Source organism: Sminthopsis crassicaudata, chromosome 6 (assembly GCF_048593235.1).
Source record: "Sminthopsis crassicaudata isolate SCR6 chromosome 6, ASM4859323v1, whole genome shotgun sequence".
NCBI lineage: Eukaryota > Metazoa > Chordata > Mammalia > Dasyuromorphia > Dasyuridae > Sminthopsis > Sminthopsis crassicaudata.
Genome location: NC_133622.1, coordinates 196,800,593 through 196,821,076, shown reverse-complemented (window position 1 = coordinate 196,821,076; position 20,484 = coordinate 196,800,593). Strand labels below are relative to the sequence as shown.

The following is a 20,484-nucleotide window of genomic DNA, read 5'->3' as shown; positions in this document are numbered from 1 at the left end:
TGGTCTTTAAAAGAAATGCAATATTTGTGGACACATATACATATACATACATGTAAAATTGTCCTTTTTTCTCTTTTGCATTTTGAAAATGTTTTGTTCTCATTCCTTTCATCTACTCTTCGTCTACCACTGCCCAGTTAACTACTTCTTTTGCCATTTACTGGAAGCTCTCTTTTGTAAGAGTTTTATATAGCCAAGGGAACCAAATCAAGATATTCATCATTTCTGAGAATGCATGCGTCATTCTGTACCTCAGTTCATCACTTTTATACAAAGAAGTGGTACATAATATTTCCTCATCCCTTTTATGATGATATGACTTGTCACTATTTTGATCCAAGTTCTGAGGTATTTCAAAATTTCAAATTATTCCAGTTTTATTGAGTTTTACTTTGCATCAGTTATTTAAAATATTTTCATATTATTCCAAAGAAGTGTTATTCATCATTTCTCATGGTACATAAAATTATCATTACTTTCCTGTAATGGGCCAGAACTCTGGAGAAATACACTTCAGGCAAGAATTCTTATAACAAGGTGTTAACTCAGTGGAATTGATAAGACAATGGTTATCTAGTTTAGCATGGTGATTAATAGTTCTCTAGTTCAGTGTGATTGAATTAATCTTACAACAAATAATGGTTTCCTAGTGAAATAATGATTGGCTTATACTCAATATGATGAATGGCTTTAATTGTAATAGAGTATTTAAGAGGTCAGAGTCAGACCTAGAGACAGACTCAAAGACAGACAGAGAAGACTGGAAGGCTGGAGGACAGACTCTAAAATAAAAGACCCTTGTGATGGCTCCTTCATTGCTCCACTGAGTCCAAGGCCCATCTGAAGGTCCCCTAGAAAGCTAACCTGGCCCCAACTGAAGGAGATAGACTGTAAAGGAGATAATAAATACTTTGGACTTTATCCCTGACTATTCTTGTAGTGATTACTCAACTGAAACCAAGGCTCATTCGGAGGACCTCCAGAAAGCTAGCCAGAAAATTACACTTTCTTATATCAGAATTTCCTTAGCTATTCTGTAATTGAAGGGTTCAATAGTCAAACAAGAAGAGGTCATAGCAGGTTGAGCAAAAGTCTTCCATTGTTTTACCTTGAAACAGCAGCATTTCCATGGCAAATTTTTCATAGCCCTTCAGGTTATCAATGTCTAGTTTAATAATAGCTCTTGGCAGAAATTCCAAGTTCTATAGGAGCAAAATATAATGAGAAGACTCACAAGTGAAATTCTCTATTCCTCCGCTCTGGTGATTTTAGACCACAAGAATCTTCTTGGAAACCAGGACTTTCTTCAGGTAAATAATAAGCTGTGGAAAGTAGGGTTTTGTGTGAGAGGAGGGAACATATAGCAAACTCTTTCTTTGGAAGGGGTTAACAATGGTGGTGAACCTCTCAGATTGGCTAAGATGACAGGAAAAGATAATGATAAATGTTGGAGGGGCTATGGGAAACCTGGAATGCTAATGCATTGCTAGTAGAGTTATGAATTGATTCGACCATTCTGCAGAACAATTTGGAACTATGCCCAAAGAGCTATCAAACTATGCATAGCCTTTGATCATTTGAAAAGAGGTAAAAAAGACCCATATGTGCACAAATGTTTGTAATAGCCCTTTTTGTAGTGGCAAAGAACTGGAAACTGAGTGGATGCCCATCAGCTGTGGAATAGCTGAATAAGTTATGGCATATAAATATAATGGAATATTGTTGGTCTATGAGAAATAATGAGCAGGATGATTTCAGAAAAGTCTGGAAAGACTTATATAAATAAACTGATGCTAAGTGGAGTACAGCAACAAGATTATGATTTACTGTGATGGACTTAGCTCTTTTCAATAATGTGGCTATTCAAGGCAATTTCAATCAAATTGTAATGGAAAGAGTCATCTGCATCCAGAGAGAGAACTATGGAGACTGAATGTAGGTCAAGACATAAGTATTTTCATCTTTTGTTGGTGGTGGTGGTTTGCTTGTTTTGTTTTGTTTTTTTTCTCGTGGTTTTTTTTTCTTTCACTTTTTGATCTGATTTTTCTTGTTCAGCATAATGAATATGGAAATATGTTTAGAAGAATTGCACATGTTTAGCCTATATTTGGTTTGCTTGCTGTCTTAGGGAGAGAGGAAGGAGGAAGAAGGAAGGAGGAAGGTAGGGGGAAAAATTGGAATGCAAGGTTTTACAAAAGTGGATGTTGAAAACTATTTGTACATGTATTTGGAAAAATAAAGAGCTATCAAATAATTTTAAAATAGTGATGAAAATTCTGAAGAACAATTTGGAACTATGCTCAAAATGCTATAAAACTGTGCATATGCTTTAATACAGCAATACCATTTCTAGTTCTGTATTCCAAAGATGATAAAAAAGCACATGTACACATGTACAAAAATATTTATAGCAGCTCTTTTTATGGTAACAAAGAATTGGAAATTGAGGCAGTGCCCATCCTCTGGGAAATGGATGAACAAATTGCAGTATATGATTATAATGGAATATTACTGGGCTACAAGAAATGATAAACAGGAGGATTCCAGAAAAATCTTGAAAGACTTATATGAACTAATGCTGAGGGAAGTGAGCATAATAAGAACATTGACATGACATCAGCAACATTTTGCAATGATCAACTTTGATAAACTTAGCTCTCCTTAACAACACTATGGTCTAAGGTAATTACAAAAAACTCATGATGGAAAATGTTATCTAAATCCAAAGAAAGAACAATGGAGACTGAACATAGATTGAAGCATACTGTTTTCACTTTTTTATGATTTCTCCCTTTTGTTCTGATTCTTTTTTCACAATATGATTAATGTGGAAATATGTATAATATGAATGTACCTGTATAATCTATATCAGATTGCTTGTGATCTTAGAAAGGAGCCAGAGAAAGGAGAAAAAAATGGAACTCAAAGTCATATAAAAGTGAAGGTTGAAATCGTATCTTCAAATTTCATTGAAAAAAATAAAGTACCATCAAGTGGGGAAAAAATGATAGTTACTTGGTAGAACAGCATTTTCACATTTTGGATATAGTCTCTACATATATTTAAGAAAGGTTCCCATGATGCGATTAAACAATTCTCTTCATTCCTATACACTTTTCCACATTTTCAGTGACAAAACTGGCAAATCATACAGTATGGTCTTTTGATATAATAGTTAAAAAATTTGGAGGCAACGACTACATTCACATCTGCTTTCTTTATAGGCACCCTGCCATAATGCAAAGGAGCAACAGATGAAAATAAAATAGTAACATAACAGGTGGCCAGTGAATGTTTCCTGAATACATTAATAGACATAATCTAAGACTTAACTCTGTATTTTTATTTTAATCTCTTCCTCTTTTGTCTAATAGGCATACCCTCCAAGACAGATGTCTGGCAATAACTGCACTGCTGTAACTGAATTCATTATTTTGGGGTTAACTGATGATCCAACCCTTCGTGTCATCCTCTTTGTGATATTTCTGGGTGTCTATGTTGTCACCTTAGTCAGTAACCTAAGCATAATCCTATTGATCAGATATAGCTCTCAACTTCACACTCCAATGTACCTTTTCCTCAGCCACTTGGCATTTGTGGATATAGGATATTCCTCATCTGTCACACCTATTATGCTTAAGAACTTTGTTGTAGACAGAACCATAATCCCTCTTGGAGGCTGTGTGGCCCAATTGTGCTTTGGAGGCATTTATGGGACAGCTGAGTGCTTTCTGTTGGCTGTGATGGCCTATGATCGGTATGTGGCCATCTGTAACCCCCTACTCTACTCCACCAACATGTCCTCTAAGGTTTGCACTCTATTACTCATAGCTTCCTATATGGGTGGTTCTGTGAATTCTTGGATTTTCATTGGTTGCTTATTGAATCGGTCCTTCTGTCAATCCAATAAGATTAATCACTTTTTTTGTGATTATGCACCACTTTTGAAACTTTCTAACTACCAAGATGATCTTGCTGAAATTCTTCCTGCTGCCTCTGCTGGGTCCATAATTTTGATCACAGTCCTAATTATCACAATCTCTTATGTATACATCCTTTTTTCTGTCCTGAAGATAAAATCCACTGAGGGAAGATCCAAAGCTTTATCAACTTGTACTTCCCACCTCACAGCCGTTATTCTCTTCTATGGCACCCTTACATTCATTTATGTGGTGCCTAAGTCCAGCTACTCAACAGATCAGAATAAAGTGGTCTCTGTTTTCTACATTGTATTGATCCCCATGTTGAATCCTTTGATCTACAGTCTAAGGAATAATGAAGTGAAAGGGGCCCTGAAAAAACTGATGAATAGGAATCATTGCTTTTCATGAACTCAATACAACTGTTTATCAAATACATACTATGTCCTAGGCAATATAATATGTTTTGCGTATGCAAGGGGAAAATGAAACATTCCCTTATTTTAAGGGCCTCGTATTCTTTGGATATAATGATTAGGATTAAGTGATTATAATAATCAAGCTTTAGAAAAGATATATTTTCATTTTGATGAATTAAATTTGTAAACTTAAATGTTGGTTGCAAAGATCTGAAAATACATGCAATCTTCCATAAACATGGGTCTGCCACCTCCAAAAAGAATGTATAAAGAGGGCCCTTATTGTTCTTCTTTGGGTCCACAATTTTTTTTTGAAATCTTGCAACACTCATTTTCTAATGAATGGAGGGTTGTTGTTTCACTTTACATTGTTATATTCATTGTGTGACGTATATTCTTGGCTCTACTATCATTACTTTGTAAGATCATATAAATTTTTTGCTTTGTTCGTATATTAATTATATTTATTATTTCTTATAGCACAATCATATTCTATTATGTTCATGTGCCATAATTTTTTTAGCCATTCCCCAGTCACTTGCTGTCTGCTTTGTTTCTAGTTCCTTCCTACCACAAAAATTGTGCTATTAATATTTAGGTGTTTGTAGGGATCCTTTTACCAATGATCCATTTTATAGCATAGCACACCTGAAAAATGTATTTTTTCCTGTAGGTTAGCTCTTCGTGAGGGGTGACGAGGGAGAAATGCTAGAAGAAAGCATGAAAAAAAAAATTTTAAGAGTCATTTATTAAAAATAAAAATCTCCTCACTGAGAAACTTCTTAACTAGGAGGGAAAATATTATTGAATAGCATTTATTGGAATCATTTGAATGTTAAGTTCAAAGTTTTCTTTGTAATGTTGCATGCTAAAATTCAACAATTTTTTTCTCTTTATAACTTGTGGGAAAAGCTTGAATGGGTTATGTTCTTACTTATGATACTGAAATCATAACAAGTAAAAGCTTTTTCCCAGTTCATACTTAAAATAATATTATCACTTGTATTGGGGGTACTGTCCCCCAATACATTACAGTTACATTCCATGGCCACAAATATATTTCATCCTTAAGTTAATTATGAGAAAATATGCATTGCAGGTCTTCCTGTCACTTTATTATAATATATTTCTAAAGCTGCAGAAGTAGTTGAATGTATATAAAGACTGACTTGCTATTCTTTATTATGGGACATAAAATGGATAGTTTTGATCACATGAAATTAACTTATTTTGCATAAAAGTACCCAATATAAGCAAAATGAGAAGGAAAGCAGAAACATGAGGGGAAAAACAACAAGTTTCTCTGATAAAGACCTCTTTTTTCATATATGTAGATAATTTAGTCAAATTCATAAGATTGTAGAGTCATTCCCCAATTGAGAAATGGTCCAAGGATGTGAGCACAGTTTTCAGAAGAAGAAATCAAAACTATCTATGATAGATGTAATATGAAAAAAAACCCTCTAAATCTCAATTGATTGAAAAATACAAATTATACCCCTTTGAGGTACCACTTCACAGTTATCAGATAGAATATTCTGAAAGAAAAGAAAAATGACAAATGTTGAAGGAAATGCAGGAAATTTGAAACACTAATGCATTATTGTACATTCTGAAGAGCAATTTGGAACTAGGCCCCATAAGGACATATCAAATTGTCTATACTCAGAATTATAGTACTAGATCTGTACTCCCAAACCCCAAAGCCATAAAGGAAAAGGAAAAAGACATATAAGTACAAAAATATTTATAGCAGGTTTTTTGTTCTGTCAAAGAATTGGAAATCAAGGGTATGCCCATCAATTAGGGAATGACTGAATAAAGTGTGGTATTGAATTGTTATGGAATACTAGTGTGTTCTAAGAAATGAAGAGCAGAGTGATTACAGAAAATACTTGGAAGGCTTACATGAACTGCTGTAAAATGAAGTGAACAGAACCAGGAGAACATACAGAGTAATGTAATATGTAATGTAATAATGAACAATGGTGAATGACTTTGCTATTCTAAACAATGCAGTGGGGTACCTAGGTCATGCAGTAAATAGAGCACTGGCCCTGAAGTCAGGAGGACCTGAGTTCAAATTCAGTCTCAGATACTTATGCTGTCTTTTTCCTAGGTATGTGACTCTGGAAAAGTCACTTAACCCCAAATGCCTCACTAAAACAAAACAAAAATACAATGATCCAAGGCAATTCTGAAGGATTTATGATGAAAAATGCTGTCCACCTCCAGAGAAAGAACTATTGGAGTCTGAATGCAAATCAAAGCACACCTTTTTATTTTCTTTATCATCCTTTTTTTTTTTTTTTTTTTTTTTTTTTGGTTTTCACTTTCTTCTGAAACATGGCTAAAATGAAACTGTTTTGCATAACTGCAAATGCATTATTTATATCAAATTGCTTGCCTTCTCAATCAGGGAAAAGGGAAAGAAGGGAGAGAAAAAAGGGGAATTCAAATTTTTAAAAGTTAAAAATTTTACATGAAATTGAGGAAAATTTCTTACAAAAAAATTAAGTAGCATAATATTCAAAATAACTCAATAAGACCATCTAAGTTAAAATTAAGTTGTTTCAATGTAAAGGTAAGCCTAGGTGAGAAGAACGAAAAATGTATTAGGAAATATGACTCAAGAGTAAGAAATGAAAGATTCCAAAATTTTGAAATATCATTGAAATATTGAAATATTTTCTATAATAGAAAGGATGCTACATCTGGCATAACACCTTTGAATCTAATCAAGTACCTGAATGACTTTTTAAGCTTCACATGTTGTTTGTCCTTGCTTCTCTAAGAGTGCCATGACATCAGGGAGATGATGCAATGGCATACAAGTGAATTGGAGTAAAGTGAAGAAGAGCTGGGCAAGGACACCTGTTACATTTTCTCCTCCAGAGCCATCTGGATCCAGTGGCAAGATACAGATCAAGATGACTCAACATGACTCTGGATGAAATGGTAGATCTTGACCTTTTTAAGCTTCAAGTCTTTGACAGGTCTCAGTTTAACTGAAACCACACCCATTCAGTGATTAAGGCTAAGTAGCAATGGAGGCAAAAAATCTCCTCTTTGACTTAGTCCAAAAAAAAAAAATCTAAATAAATAAATCTGGGAGAGGAAGAACCTTAGGGTTTCTGGCCAAAGCAGAAATGACTGTTATTTACATTTGGTCTGACTCAATCAATGATCAAACGGGTCTTAGCCTAGGACCAATTTCTAGTCAATTGAGCCTCCTTCTGAATTTCCTTCTTAATTTGACCCTTCCTCCAAAATAGTCATTCCAAATGAAATTTTATTTAATATAGGAAAGCAAAATATAATATAGCACTGAGATATAAAGTAATTGATTACCCAAGCTCCAACTGGTCCCTCAGAGTTCTGTGATGGGATATGTGTAGGACAGGTGCTAGACCCCCTTACCCAAATTGACTACTCAGAGGCATCTTCAAATACAAACAAGGAACAGTTCTTCGGTCCTTGCAAGGAGAGGTCCAAACGTACCAGCCAAGCAGATACAGATCCTTTCAGCTCCCATCTCCCAGCATTGTACCTGATCTAGCAAGCCAGAATTAGTGAATTTGGTTAAATAGCAAAAGACTTGGGTTCATTGGATGTACTAAAAAGGAAGTAACCATTCAACAATGGACAGGAATGCTGTCTACTTCCTGTGGGTCATGTAACTTCCTAAAGCTAAGACTTAGGGTCTGACCTTTTCTGCCCTACAGACCCCTGAGAATAGGGATCAGGTGACTTCCTGAAATTTAGACCTAGGGTCTGACCTACTCCATCTCACAGACTTTTTGAGAAATCTTCACCTGGTCCCATTCAAATAGGTTAATACACCTGAAAAATTTCACAAGGAATTTCTAGATTCCTTTCTAGATTTTCTGTTTCAAAGGCAGAGGGAGCAAGACTAAATCATCTTATCAAGCTCTCTCTAGTACTTTTCTCTTTCATAACCAGGGAGTAAATGACCTTTATCTCCTTATTTGGGGCCCTCAATTGACTCACAACATATATCAACTGTCCTATGGCAAATCTGTCTCATATATCATAAATGTTCTTATAGTCCAGTGATATTTTATTAGAAGCCTTGAAAAGATTGTCAATACTGCCTTCACACATGGATGACTGACCTTACTATAAATGCTACCTTTGCTCCAAGATCTGTGATTTCTACTAAAGTGACTTTTAGAGTTGCTTTTTCACCTTCAGTTTTGTATATGTGTAATCAATATGAATTATGGCCTGATCTCAATTAATATGGTGAGATGATGAGGAACATTTTTTTCACCTAGTCAACACTGCTATAACCACAGTTGTAACATGGTAATCCCAGATTTTCTAAAATATTTCTTATTTGATAGTTGTTGAAGTTATGCAAAAACATTTCCCAAAAAATCATGTTGTGTAAGAAAATATAGATCTTCTATCCCAATAAAAAAAACTTTCATGAAAAATAAAGTTTAAAAGAGAGAGTATAATTCAATTTCTATTCAGACTCAATTTCTTCTCTGGGTACCCATAGCATTTTTTCATCATTAATCCTTCAGAGTAGTCTTGATTATTTTACTGCTGAGAACAGCAAAGTCATTTGCAACTGGTCATCCCAGGACATTGTCATGGGGCAACTAGGTTGTACTGTGAATAGATTTGGGCTCTGGAGTCAAAAAGATTTATATTCCAGGGTTGAAATCTGACCTTAGACACTAGGTGTATGATCCTGGGAAGTCACTTAACCCCATTCGCTTTTTTATCTGTAAAATAAACTGAAGAAAGAAATGGGTAAAAAAAAAAAAAAAAACTCCAGTATCTATCTTTCTAAGAAAATCCAGATGGAGTCATAAGCTCAACACCACTATGATAGAAGGAAGGAAAGGGATCACACAGGGACAGCTTTTCTTTTGTCATAAAAGTAGATTGCAAAGTCTTCCTGAGAGAGAAGTATGAACGAGAAAGTGCTAAAAAAATTGCCTTATCACATTACCAATTTTTACTTAATAAGGGCACTCATTTTTCTTGGGGTCAAAAAGAGTTTATCCACAGAGCCATAAATATGTTATAGTCAGATTCTTCTCTGAGCTAAACAGTATCTCAATATTTTATATCATTTTATCCTGGACTGAGAAGAGAATAAAATTAGTTTAGAATTGGAAATAAAAAAAATATATTTCAGGAAAAAGTAATATTTAAGACAACTTAACAAGCATTAATAAATATAAACATTTCAAGATAATTTGGTCTTTAAAAGCAATGTAAAATTTATACATACACATGTACATATGTAAATATAAATTACTGCCTTTTTCTCATGGGCATTATGAAAACATTTTGCTCTGGTTCCTTTCATCTACTCATGTCTATCACTTTCCAGTTAGTTGCTTCTCTTACCACTCATATCTTGTAAGAGACATGTATAGTCAAGGAAACCAGTTCAACAGATCCATTGTATCTGAGAATCCATGCCTCATTTTGTAAGTCTAGTATATCACTTTTCTGTCAAGAAGTGGTAGATAATATTTCTTCATCAGTCTTATGATGGCATGATTTTTCACTCTTTTAGTCCCAGTTCTGAGATTTTTCAAAGTGCTTTCCTTTCTCATGGTTATTGGGCTCATGATATAAATTTTATTCTACTTAGTTTCACTCTGTATTAGTTACTAAAAAGTGTTTTCATATAACTCCAAAGAAATATTATTCATCACTTCTTATGGCACACAAAATTGCTTCTACTTTCCTACCCCATAATTTGACTCAAGCTGTTCTGCAATTGAAGGATACAATAAATAAACAGGACATTGTTAGAGCAGGTTGAGCAAGTGTTTTCCATCATTTTACTTCTAAACAGTAGCATTTCCATGCAAAATTTTCCATAGATCTTCAGAGCTAGCAATGTCTAGCTTAATGATAGCTTTTTGCAGAAATGTAAAGTTCTAAGAGCAAAGTACAGTGAGAAAACTCAGAATTGAGATTCTCCCTTCCTCCTCTCTTGTGATTTAGAACATAAGGGCAATTTTGGAAATGAGGACTTTACTTGTAGTAAATTAGCATGAGGCAGATAACATCTTCGAATGTGGAACATGGTCCTATTAAAGATGAAGAAACATAGAACAGACTCTTATTTCTTTGGAGAGAATTGCCAGTGGTGATTGGTTAACAGAACAGCATTTACACATTTGGATATAGTTTCTGCATATGGTTAAGAAAGTCTATAATGATATGATTAAATAATCTCTTCATTCATCATTTTCAAGTTCTCATAATGGCAAAATTGGCAAATCATCCAGGGAAAAACTTGGAAGCAACAAATACTTTCATATCTGCTTTCTTTATGGGCACCCTGCCATGATTCATAGGAGCAAAGAATGAGAGTAAGATAGCAGAATGGGCATATAAGAGGTGGCTAGTGAATGTTTCCTAAATACATTAATAAACATGTCTAAGTTTTAAACCTATGTTTTATTTTAATCTCCTTTTCTTCTATCTAATGGGCACTCTTTCCAAGACAGATGTCTGGCAATAACTGCACTGCTGTAACAGAATTCATTATTTTAGGATTAACTGATGATCCAAATCTTCATGTCATCCTCTTTGTGATATTTCTGGGTGTCTATGCTATCACATTAGTCGGTAACCTTACTTTAATCATATTGATCAGAAATAGTTCCCAACTTCATACTCCAATGTATCTTTTCCTCAGCCATTTGGCCATTTATAGACACTGCATATTCCTCAACTGTCACACCTGTTATGCTCAAGAACTTCCTTGTGGACAAAATTACAATTCCTCTGGAAGGCTGTGTGGCCCAAATGTTCTATGGAGCACCTTTGGGATGGCTGAGTGCTTTCTGCTTTCTGTGATGGCTATGATCCGTATATGGCTATCTGTAGGCCCCTACTCTACTTCACGAACATGTCTACTTAGGGTCTGCACTCTGTTACTCATCACATCCTATCTAGGTGGCTGTGTAAATACTTGTGTTGTTACAGGTTGCTTATTAAATCAGTCTTTTTGTGGACCCAACAAGATAAATCACTTTTTCTGTGATTATTCACCACTTGTGAAACTTTCCTACTCCCAAGATAATACTGTGGAAATTCTTCCAGCTACCATTACTGGATTAGTAATTGTGGTCACAGTGTTAATTATCATAATCTCTTATGTATACATCCTATTCTCTGTCCTGAAGATAAATTCCTCTGAGGGAAGATCCAAAGCTTTCTCAACCTCTACCTCCCACCTTTTAGCAGTAACTCTGTTTTATGGTACTATTACATTCATTTATGTGCTGCCTAAGTCTAGCCATACAACAGATGAAAATAAAGTGGTATCTGTTTTCTATATTGTAATGATCCCAATGTTGAACCCTTTTATCTACAGTCTAAGGAACAATGAAGTAAAGGAAGCCCTGAAAAAACTCATGAGTAGGAAATACCTTTTTTCATGAATTCAACTCAATAAATATCATTCAATATATACAATGTTTTAGGAACTGTGATAGGTTTGAGGACACAGGACAAAAATGAAACGGTCTTTTTAAATAATGTTTACATGTATGTGGTGTATGTTAATATATATTAGTATATGTTATCATATATGTGTTAGGATTAATGCTACAAATTAATCAGCATTCAAAAAGGTATATTTTCAGTTTGATGGGTCAAATTTGTGAATTAAATGGTTGATTTCAAAGGTCTGAAGATACCTGTGATGTTCCAGAAACATGAATCTCCCACCTCTGCAGAGAATTATGAAGACTTGTCTTTTCATTGCTCTTTGGATCTGTAATTATTTTTTTAATATTAGCTATTGATTTAGGGGGATTATTTACATTTCCCTTTTTATAATCACTGGATGTATTGTGTTCTTGGTTCGGCTATTGTCACTCTGTAACAAATCACTTAAATCTTTTTTTATTTTCTGTATTAATAGTATTTTTACTTTTTACAGAAGAATAATATCTTATTATCTTCATATGTTACAATTTGTTTAGCCTTTCCTCAAGCACTGGATATCTGCTTTGTTATCAGTTCTTTGCTACAACAAAAGTGATTTTATAAATATTTTGGTACATGCAAGGATTTTCATTTTATTAATGATTTCCTTTGAGGCACAGTACACATGGAAAATGTATCTTTTTTTCCTGTGGGACAGCTCTTCATGAAGGATGAAAAGGCAAAGATACTAAAAGAAATTTAAGTCATAAAAAACAAATGATATCAATAAAGAATTATTTAAAAAATAAAAATCTGCACGATATGACCCTTTCCTACTTGTTCAGTTCTACTTTTAATCCCATCCCTGCAGTATGCTATATATTTGTCTTTCCCCACCCATGACACCCAGTCTTCTATGTCCTTCCATTGGCTATTTCAGAGTCTGAGATGTGCTCCCTCACCCTTTCCATTTAATTTCCCAGGTTTTCCTCAAGACAATTCAATACTCACTTTCTGCAAGAAGCACCTTCCTGTCCAAGATGATTTTTCATCTACTCTGTCTATAATTTGTATACACTTGATTGTTGACACAATATTTCTCCCAATAGAATGTGAGTTCCTGGAACATAGGAACTGTTTTTTGCTTTTCTTTGAATTCCAAGTTACAATTCAGAGTCAGGTATATAGTAAGTACTTAAAACTTGTTGACTGATCACCAACTTGGCTATCCTCCCCTAAATGCTCTCCAGATTTTATGTTTTACTAAAATTATGAGGCCAGGTTTGAACATGACATTCCATATTAGCTTCCTAATTCTGTATCCTAAGCTTCTCAATTCAGCCTAAATTTCTATTAGTTCACCTGGTTGACATGACACATTATGAAATATGATTATCTTTCCCATTGTTTCATAATCTTTATTTTTTCCCCAAATACTACTTTAACATTTAATTTTGACTATAATTGTGTATTGCCTATTCTGTACTATATTTTTACCTTTTTTTGCTTTTACTCAATAAAACATAATTTAGGAAATAATCACCTTTTTTTGTACATAATTCCTTTACGGAATAATTTGAAATCTGTTAGTAGTAAAGGGCTGAAACTCTGAATAGGTGTGCTGTAATCAGACAACCGAGCATTAAGGCTAATTACCTATTGGACAATACTCTATTACCATATTTTTGGAAAATGGCCCTTCTCACTATTCCATGCAGGCTCAGATCTTTTGGTGTATACAGATAATTGTAGGAGGGATTAGGGAGTGGAGTGAGACAAGCCAGAGTCATTCTGGAGGGGGACGAGGATAAGGGAGGTTGGTGGAGAGCTTGTGGCAGCTTTGTCCATCCCCTTCACTTCTCCCCCTAAAGACCAAGGACTTTTGCTTAGTCTGATTCTGGCTGATTCTAAGGCCTCCAGGAAGCTACCCCAGAAGTTACAGTTAGTATTAGTTCTTCTATCACTTTTTTCTTCATAATTTCCCTTTATTTTATTGTACAGTTAATATAGGCTCTTGGAGGACTTATCTCAATTTACACAAACACTAATCAGTCCTAGTCGACAAAGCAAAGCTCCTGCTCTCATGGTTCTGGTTATACCCCTAAGGGATTGTGTTTTTTCCTAATGCTATGGCCTTGAACCCCTCTACCCATTTCAGTGTTTTTTCCTAACATTACTCTCTACTGACAATTACTATTTCCCCAAATTCATTATAGTGTTTATTTTTGTAATATTATTTAACCATTCTTCATCAATTAACTTTAAAAAGAGATATGTATTAAGAAGATAAAGGTAACTAAAAGTTAAAAACAAATGACAGTAGATCATTAGCCTATTCTTCTTTTGTAAATTCAGTCCCAGGGAAAGTGGTTCAAACATAAAGGAGCTGCCATAAAGCATTGGTTCTAACAACTTCACTTCTAAATGTAGCATAGTTAATCATAGTCTTTTCCTTGCTTAAAAGAACTGCCATCTTCACTATGAAATCCAGGATTCTGGTCTCTTTTGGTGGCTTGGAATTGATTGCCCAAAGACTCTGGTATCCAAACTTCTGGCATCTTAATTCTTCTGACCTTTTGAAATCATATAGTCCCATCCTTATCTAACTGTCCTTTCACTTATAACCAGGTCATAATAGTTGCAAGAAAGGCAGAATGAAGCTAATGAATAACATAGCTCTGTCTCACATAAATCCAATTTATGTGCAAGTCAAGACACTTTCCTGTGCTCATTGGTCTTCTTTACGGATGAACAATGCAGGAAATCTAACTCTAAATCCTCATTCTAGCATTGTGAGATTCCTGGGTGCTTAAAGGATGAGCCATTGAAACACAAGCTTTCCAGAGTTCTCTTAAACCATAAAGTTTTGAAAAATATTGTTGACAAAAGACCATATCTGTATTTTGAGAATCTGCCTAGCTAAATACAAAGAAGTTGTACAAAGATGGGATAAAGACTGGCTGTCACAAATAAAGGATTATAATTCTTAATTTATTCCTATCTCACCTTCATATTTTCAAGTTGGACATTGCATCTATTCCAGCTATATATCATCAAATCAAACTTTCTCTTATATCATCAAATCAGACTTTCTCTTTAGTCTTTACCCCTTGGTTCCACCATTTATGGAGAGGGGGATATCTTTCTGAGCATGGGCAAAACAGGAAAGACATTTTGTAAAGGGCAGGAACTTTGTAGAAATTATACTTAAGGCTCAGTATAATTGATTTAGTCCTACAATAAGGTGTTAACTCAGAGGAATTAATGATATAATGGTTATCTAGTTTTACATGTACTTAGAACTATAATATAGTTCTACAAGATTGACACCTATGATGATGCACTTGTAATAGAGTATATAAGAGCCAACAAGGGAGATCCCATCTCCCACCATCATTGTGGCTCTCCTGCCTTCCTGCACTGTGGGAAATACTGCTTCAGACCAGGAGACTGAAGGAGATAATAAAGAATTTGGACTTTATTCTTGATATTCTTGTGGTGATTACTCTACTAAAACCACAGCTGGAGGGGTAGCCATCCTTATCTCAGATCAAGCGAAAGCAAAAATTGATCTAATTAAAAGAGATAAGGAAGGAAACTATATCTTGCTAAAGGGTAGCATAGACAATGGCGCAATATCAATACTAACCATATATGCACCAAGTGGTATAGCATCTAACTTCCTAAAGGAGAAGTTAAGAGAGTTGCAAGAAGAAATAGACAGCAAAACTATAATAATGGAAGATATCAACCTTGCACACTCAGAATTAGATAAATCAAACCACAAAACAAATAAGAAAGAAGTTAATGAGGTAAATAGAATATTAGAAAAGTTAGGTATGATAGATTTTTGGAGAAAATTGAATGGAGGCAGAAAGGAGTTCATGGAACCTATAAAAAATTGACCATATTAAGACATAAAGACCTCAAAATTAAATGCAGAAAGGCAGAAATAGTAAATGCATTATTTTCAGATTACAATGCAACAAAAACTACATTCAACAAAAAAGCTAGGAGTAAATAGACCAAAAAGTAATTGGAAACTAAATAATCTCATCCTACAGAATGAATGGGTGAAACAGCAAATCATAGATACAATTAATAATTCCACCCAAGGGAATGACAACAATGAGACAACATAGCAAAATTTATGGGATGCAGCCAAACTGGTAATAAGGGGAATTTTTATATCTTTAGAGGCTTACTTCAATAAAATAGAAAAAGAGAAGATCAATGAATTGGGCTTGCAACTTAAAAAGCTACAAAAAGAGCAAATTAAAAACTCTCAATCAAATGCCAAACTTGAAATTCTAAAATTAAAAGGAGAAATTGATAAAATTGAAATTTAAAATCTATTGAATTAGTAAATAAAACTAAGAGTTGGTTTTATGAAAAAAAAAAAAACAAAATAGATAAATCTTTGGTAAATATGATTAGAAAAAGGAAAGAGGACAATCAAATTGTTAGTCTTAAAAATTAAAAGAAAGAACTTTCCACTAATGAATAGGAAATTAGAACAATAATTAGGAGTTACTTTGTCCAACTTTATGCCAAAAAATTTGATAACCTAAGTGAAATAGATGACTCCCTTCAAAAATATAGGCTTCCCAGATTAACAGAGTAGGAAGTAAATTGCTTAAATAGTCCCATTTCAGAAAAAGAATTAGAACAAACTATTAACCAACTCCCTAAGAAAACATCCACAAGACCAGATGGATTTATAAGTGAGTTCTATCAAATATTTAAAAAACAATTAACCCCAATGCTATATAAACTATTTGAAAAAATAGGGATTGAAGGAGTCCTACCAAATTCCTTTTATGACACAGACATGGTACTGATACCTAAACCAGGTAGGTTGAAAACAAAGAAAGAAAATTATAGACCAATCTCCCTAATGAATATTGATACTAAAATCTTAAATAAAATATTAGTAAAAAGATTACAGAAAATCATCCCTAGTATGATACACTATGAACAAGTAAGATTTTATACCAGGAATGCAAGGCCGGTTCAATATTAGGAAAACTATTAGCATAATTGACTATATCAATAATCAAATTAACAAAAACCATATGATCATCTCAATAGATGCAGAAAAGGCATTTGACAAAATCCCCTATACTTGAGAGGATAGTAATAAATGGATTTTTTTTTAATAGTCAGGAGCATATATTTAAAACTGTCAGTAAGCATAATATGTAATGGGGAAAAACTGGAACCTTTCCCAGTAAGATCAGGAGTGAAACAAGGTTGCCCACTATCACCATTATTATTCAATATTGTATTAGAAATGCTAGCCTCAGCAATAAGAGTTGAGAAAGAGATTCAAGGAATTAGAGTAGGTAATGGAGAAACCAAATTATCACTCTTTGCAGATGATATGATGGTATACTTAGAGAACCCCAGAGGGATTTTTCTAAAAAGCTATTAGAAATAATACACAACTTTAGCAAAGTTTCAAGATACAAAATAAGCCCACACAAGTCATCAGCATTCCTATATATCACTAATAAAATCCAATAGTTAGAGGTACAAAGAGAAATTCCATTTAAAGTAACTGCCAATAGTATAAAATATTTGGGAATCTATCTGCCAAGAGAAAGTCAGGAACTATATGAGCAAAACTATAAAACACTTTCCACACAAATAAAGTCAGATCTAACTAATGGGAAAAATATTAAGTGCTTTTGGATAGGTCCAGCAAATATAATAAAGATGACAATACTAACTAAACTAATCTATTTGTTTAATGCTATACCAATCAGATTCCCCCAAAATTATTTTAATGACCTAAAACCAAGGCTGGTCCTGAGACCTCCAGAGAAATAACCAGAACATTACAAAACTTGTTTATTTTTTCAGCAGACAGAAATTGTTTTTGGAATCACTTTTTGCCTAAGGGCAACAATTAGATTCACACTTTTACCCCATTTAGGGAAATTATAGAATAAAAATGTTCTTTGTCTTCTTTAACTAATGTCGATCTCTCATTAATCTCACAGTTCTGCACCATAGTCTGATCCTAGAATTTTCTAATAATAAATTTTATCTATCATATTTTCTGGATGACTGCTACTGCCCCTCTCTCTTGAATCCCATTTCCAAGAATAACCAGAAATTGTTACAATGCTTTTAGCTAATGACACATTGTAATGCTAACTGAAGAAAAATGTAAGCAAATTGGATGAAATGAGAAAACTTTTGAGTTAACACAAGCATTTCCACTGAGGGAATGAGACATGAAGAACAAGTGAATCAATACCATTTGAACTGAGTGTAAGGATAACAATGATTAGTCTTCTCAGACAGGCTGATACCCTTGTCAAAATGGATGAAGTTTTAGTTGCTGTTCAAATTCTACCCTATCCACCATAACTGTTCTGTTCCCTCTTGAAATTTTTATGCATTGTGGCCAAGCTCACCCTCTCATCTATGCTCGACTTACTTCTCCCAAATTTTTTTTCCAGATGAAGGGAAGAATCAAGAGAGTGAACCATGTGGAGGTCCATTAGTGAAGTAGTAAGTTTAGCATTCAGGTTTTGAGGAAGGACCTTAGGGATATTGTCCAGCATTCTCCAAGTCTCAGACTCATCCACTTGCTGTGTCACATTTGGATGTGAACTTGGTAGGAAAGAATATTATGTAGAAACTAATAAGTTTGAAGCCATTCTTTGTAGGAACTGGAATAGTATAGAGGAGAATATACTCCTCATCTAGGGATTAGATGGTGGGGAATACTGGTACTTCTGTGTTTGCTATATCTTCTGAGTAAATATCTCTGTGTAAAATCTCATTAATGTTATTTGGACAACTGGAACTAGGGCAGTAATTCACTGTCAACTAACTAGAGAAACACAGTGAAGTAGACTTAAGCCCATAGAATTAAATAAAAACATCCCCATTAACCACTAAGTAGTATGTTGGAAAACTGAGGGGAATATTTAGCTGGCATACTTGTGATGCCATGTATAAATATTAACTTGGTTATTATCACTCTAAATGTAATGGGATACTTGTTCAGTGATCAACAAATCATATCATGGGTTTCTGGTATAATTCAAACCAGAATACATGAGAAAGTTATAGCTAAAAGGAAGAGGATTCTGAAAGGTTTTGTTTGTTAGTTTGTTTGTTTTGTAGAGATAAGAAGTTGGTGGTGCTATTATTACATTATGCCCAAATGTAACAAGAAACATTTCATGAGACATATTTTCCATTCTATATTTCAGAGTTTATTCAAATAATTCACAAAAATACCATCATGAAAATAATTGTAACTAATTGACACATCTTTCCCAAAGAATGAGAGAGTAGAAAAATATTACATATGACTCAATAAGACCATTTCATTTAAAATTAGATTATTTCATTGAGAATAGGTAAAAAGATTGAAAAATATTTTGGGAAATATGGTTCAAGAAAAAACAATGAAAGAGCACAAAGGCTGGTGATATAATTGTCTGATTCATAGAACACTTTCATATAACAACTAAGAAGCTACACTTGGAGTAGTGCCTTTGAATGTTATATCCACTAGATGGAAATTTAAACTTCAGATGCATTGAATCACTCAACTGACCATGTATAAAAGTCCCTGGATAGCTCCAGCCTTGAGAATTCACCTTATTTTTCTGGAAATGTGCAGATTATATTCCCATATCTGAGATCTTCCTAATCTTTATATCTTTGTAGTATCTTCTTAGGTTCTTGTATATGGTTTTGCATATTCCAATAACTCCTAATTTGTTTTGCTCAAGCCCCAACCCATTGGATCCTCCATACCGACTTCCTTTTTAATTTGACCCTTCCACCAAAAACAAACAAAAAAAAGCAATTCAAGTAAAATTCTAATATTTTGAGAGCAGACTAAGAATATGGTGCTGAGTTTAATCTAGTTGATTGCAGAAACTCCAAGTTGTCCTGTGTTATTTTATGACATAATAGGGTTAGTACACTTAAGAAAGTCCTTTCTGTTTCAAAGACAGAGCAGACAAGATCAAGTCATTTTCCCATATTCCAGAATCTCTTGGTCCCTTTCATGAACAGGGAATTAATGACCTTATATCATAATCCCCAATTGACTTACAGTATCTGTCAATTTTTCTGTCGAAAATCTCTATGTCATATATCATAAATGCTCCTATATGCTAGGGAAATTTTATCAGGTATTTTAGAAAGATTGTCAATATTGCCTTCACATATGAATGACTGTCCTCACAAGTCCTCATGTTGATGCCAGAACAATTTTTAAAGATTCCATGACAGACCATATTGCTATGCAATCTTGCTTTTCACTTTTTAGAAGCCCTGTATAAACATAAACAAAAAAAATTGATGAAAGCCCTTGAGATTTTGAGAACTTTTTATACATGTCTTCTGTGTGTTTTTATTTACTCAATCCCAGTGGGTTACAATTGGCATTTTAATGATGCAGTTTACATTTAGTATTAGAGTACTCAAAGGCTCATAACCCAAATGTTACTAAACCCAACATAAATATGATGCTGCTATGCAAAAATTATTCCTTGGAGTCTGAAGTTATCACTTTCTTCTGTTCTTGATTTTGCTATAAAAATACTAAGATCTGATTTTTTATTTGTAGTTCGTTTAGAAAGCTTGTCCATTTCTCTTGCTATGTCAGACTTCATACTGCTTTCAGTTTTACATAGGACTTTAATGCTCCCCCCCTCTTATTACAGCATGGT

At 34.0% G+C, this 20,484-nt stretch overlaps 1 protein-coding gene and 1 pseudogene across 1 annotated transcript; both read left to right on the top strand.

The window, feature by feature from the left end:
* Positions 1 to 3,392: 3,392 nt before the first annotated feature.
* LOC141546603 (olfactory receptor 5P80-like) lies at positions 3,393 to 4,331 on the top strand. Its single transcript, XM_074274553.1, has one exon. It carries the CDS (start codon positions 3,393 to 3,395, stop codon positions 4,329 to 4,331), a length of 939 nt encoding a protein of 312 aa, XP_074130654.1.
* A 6,493-nt stretch (positions 4,332 to 10,824) lies between these two features.
* Positions 10,825 to 11,787, top strand: LOC141546562 (olfactory receptor 5p57-like; annotated as a pseudogene).
* Positions 11,788 to 20,484: the final 8,697 nt, after the last annotated feature.

What these genes read in the sequence shown, in the direction of transcription:
- LOC141546603 (XM_074274553.1), top strand. Translation starts at nt 3,393, where the DNA reads ATGTCTGGCAATAACTGCACTGCTGTAACTGAATTCATTATTTTGGGG.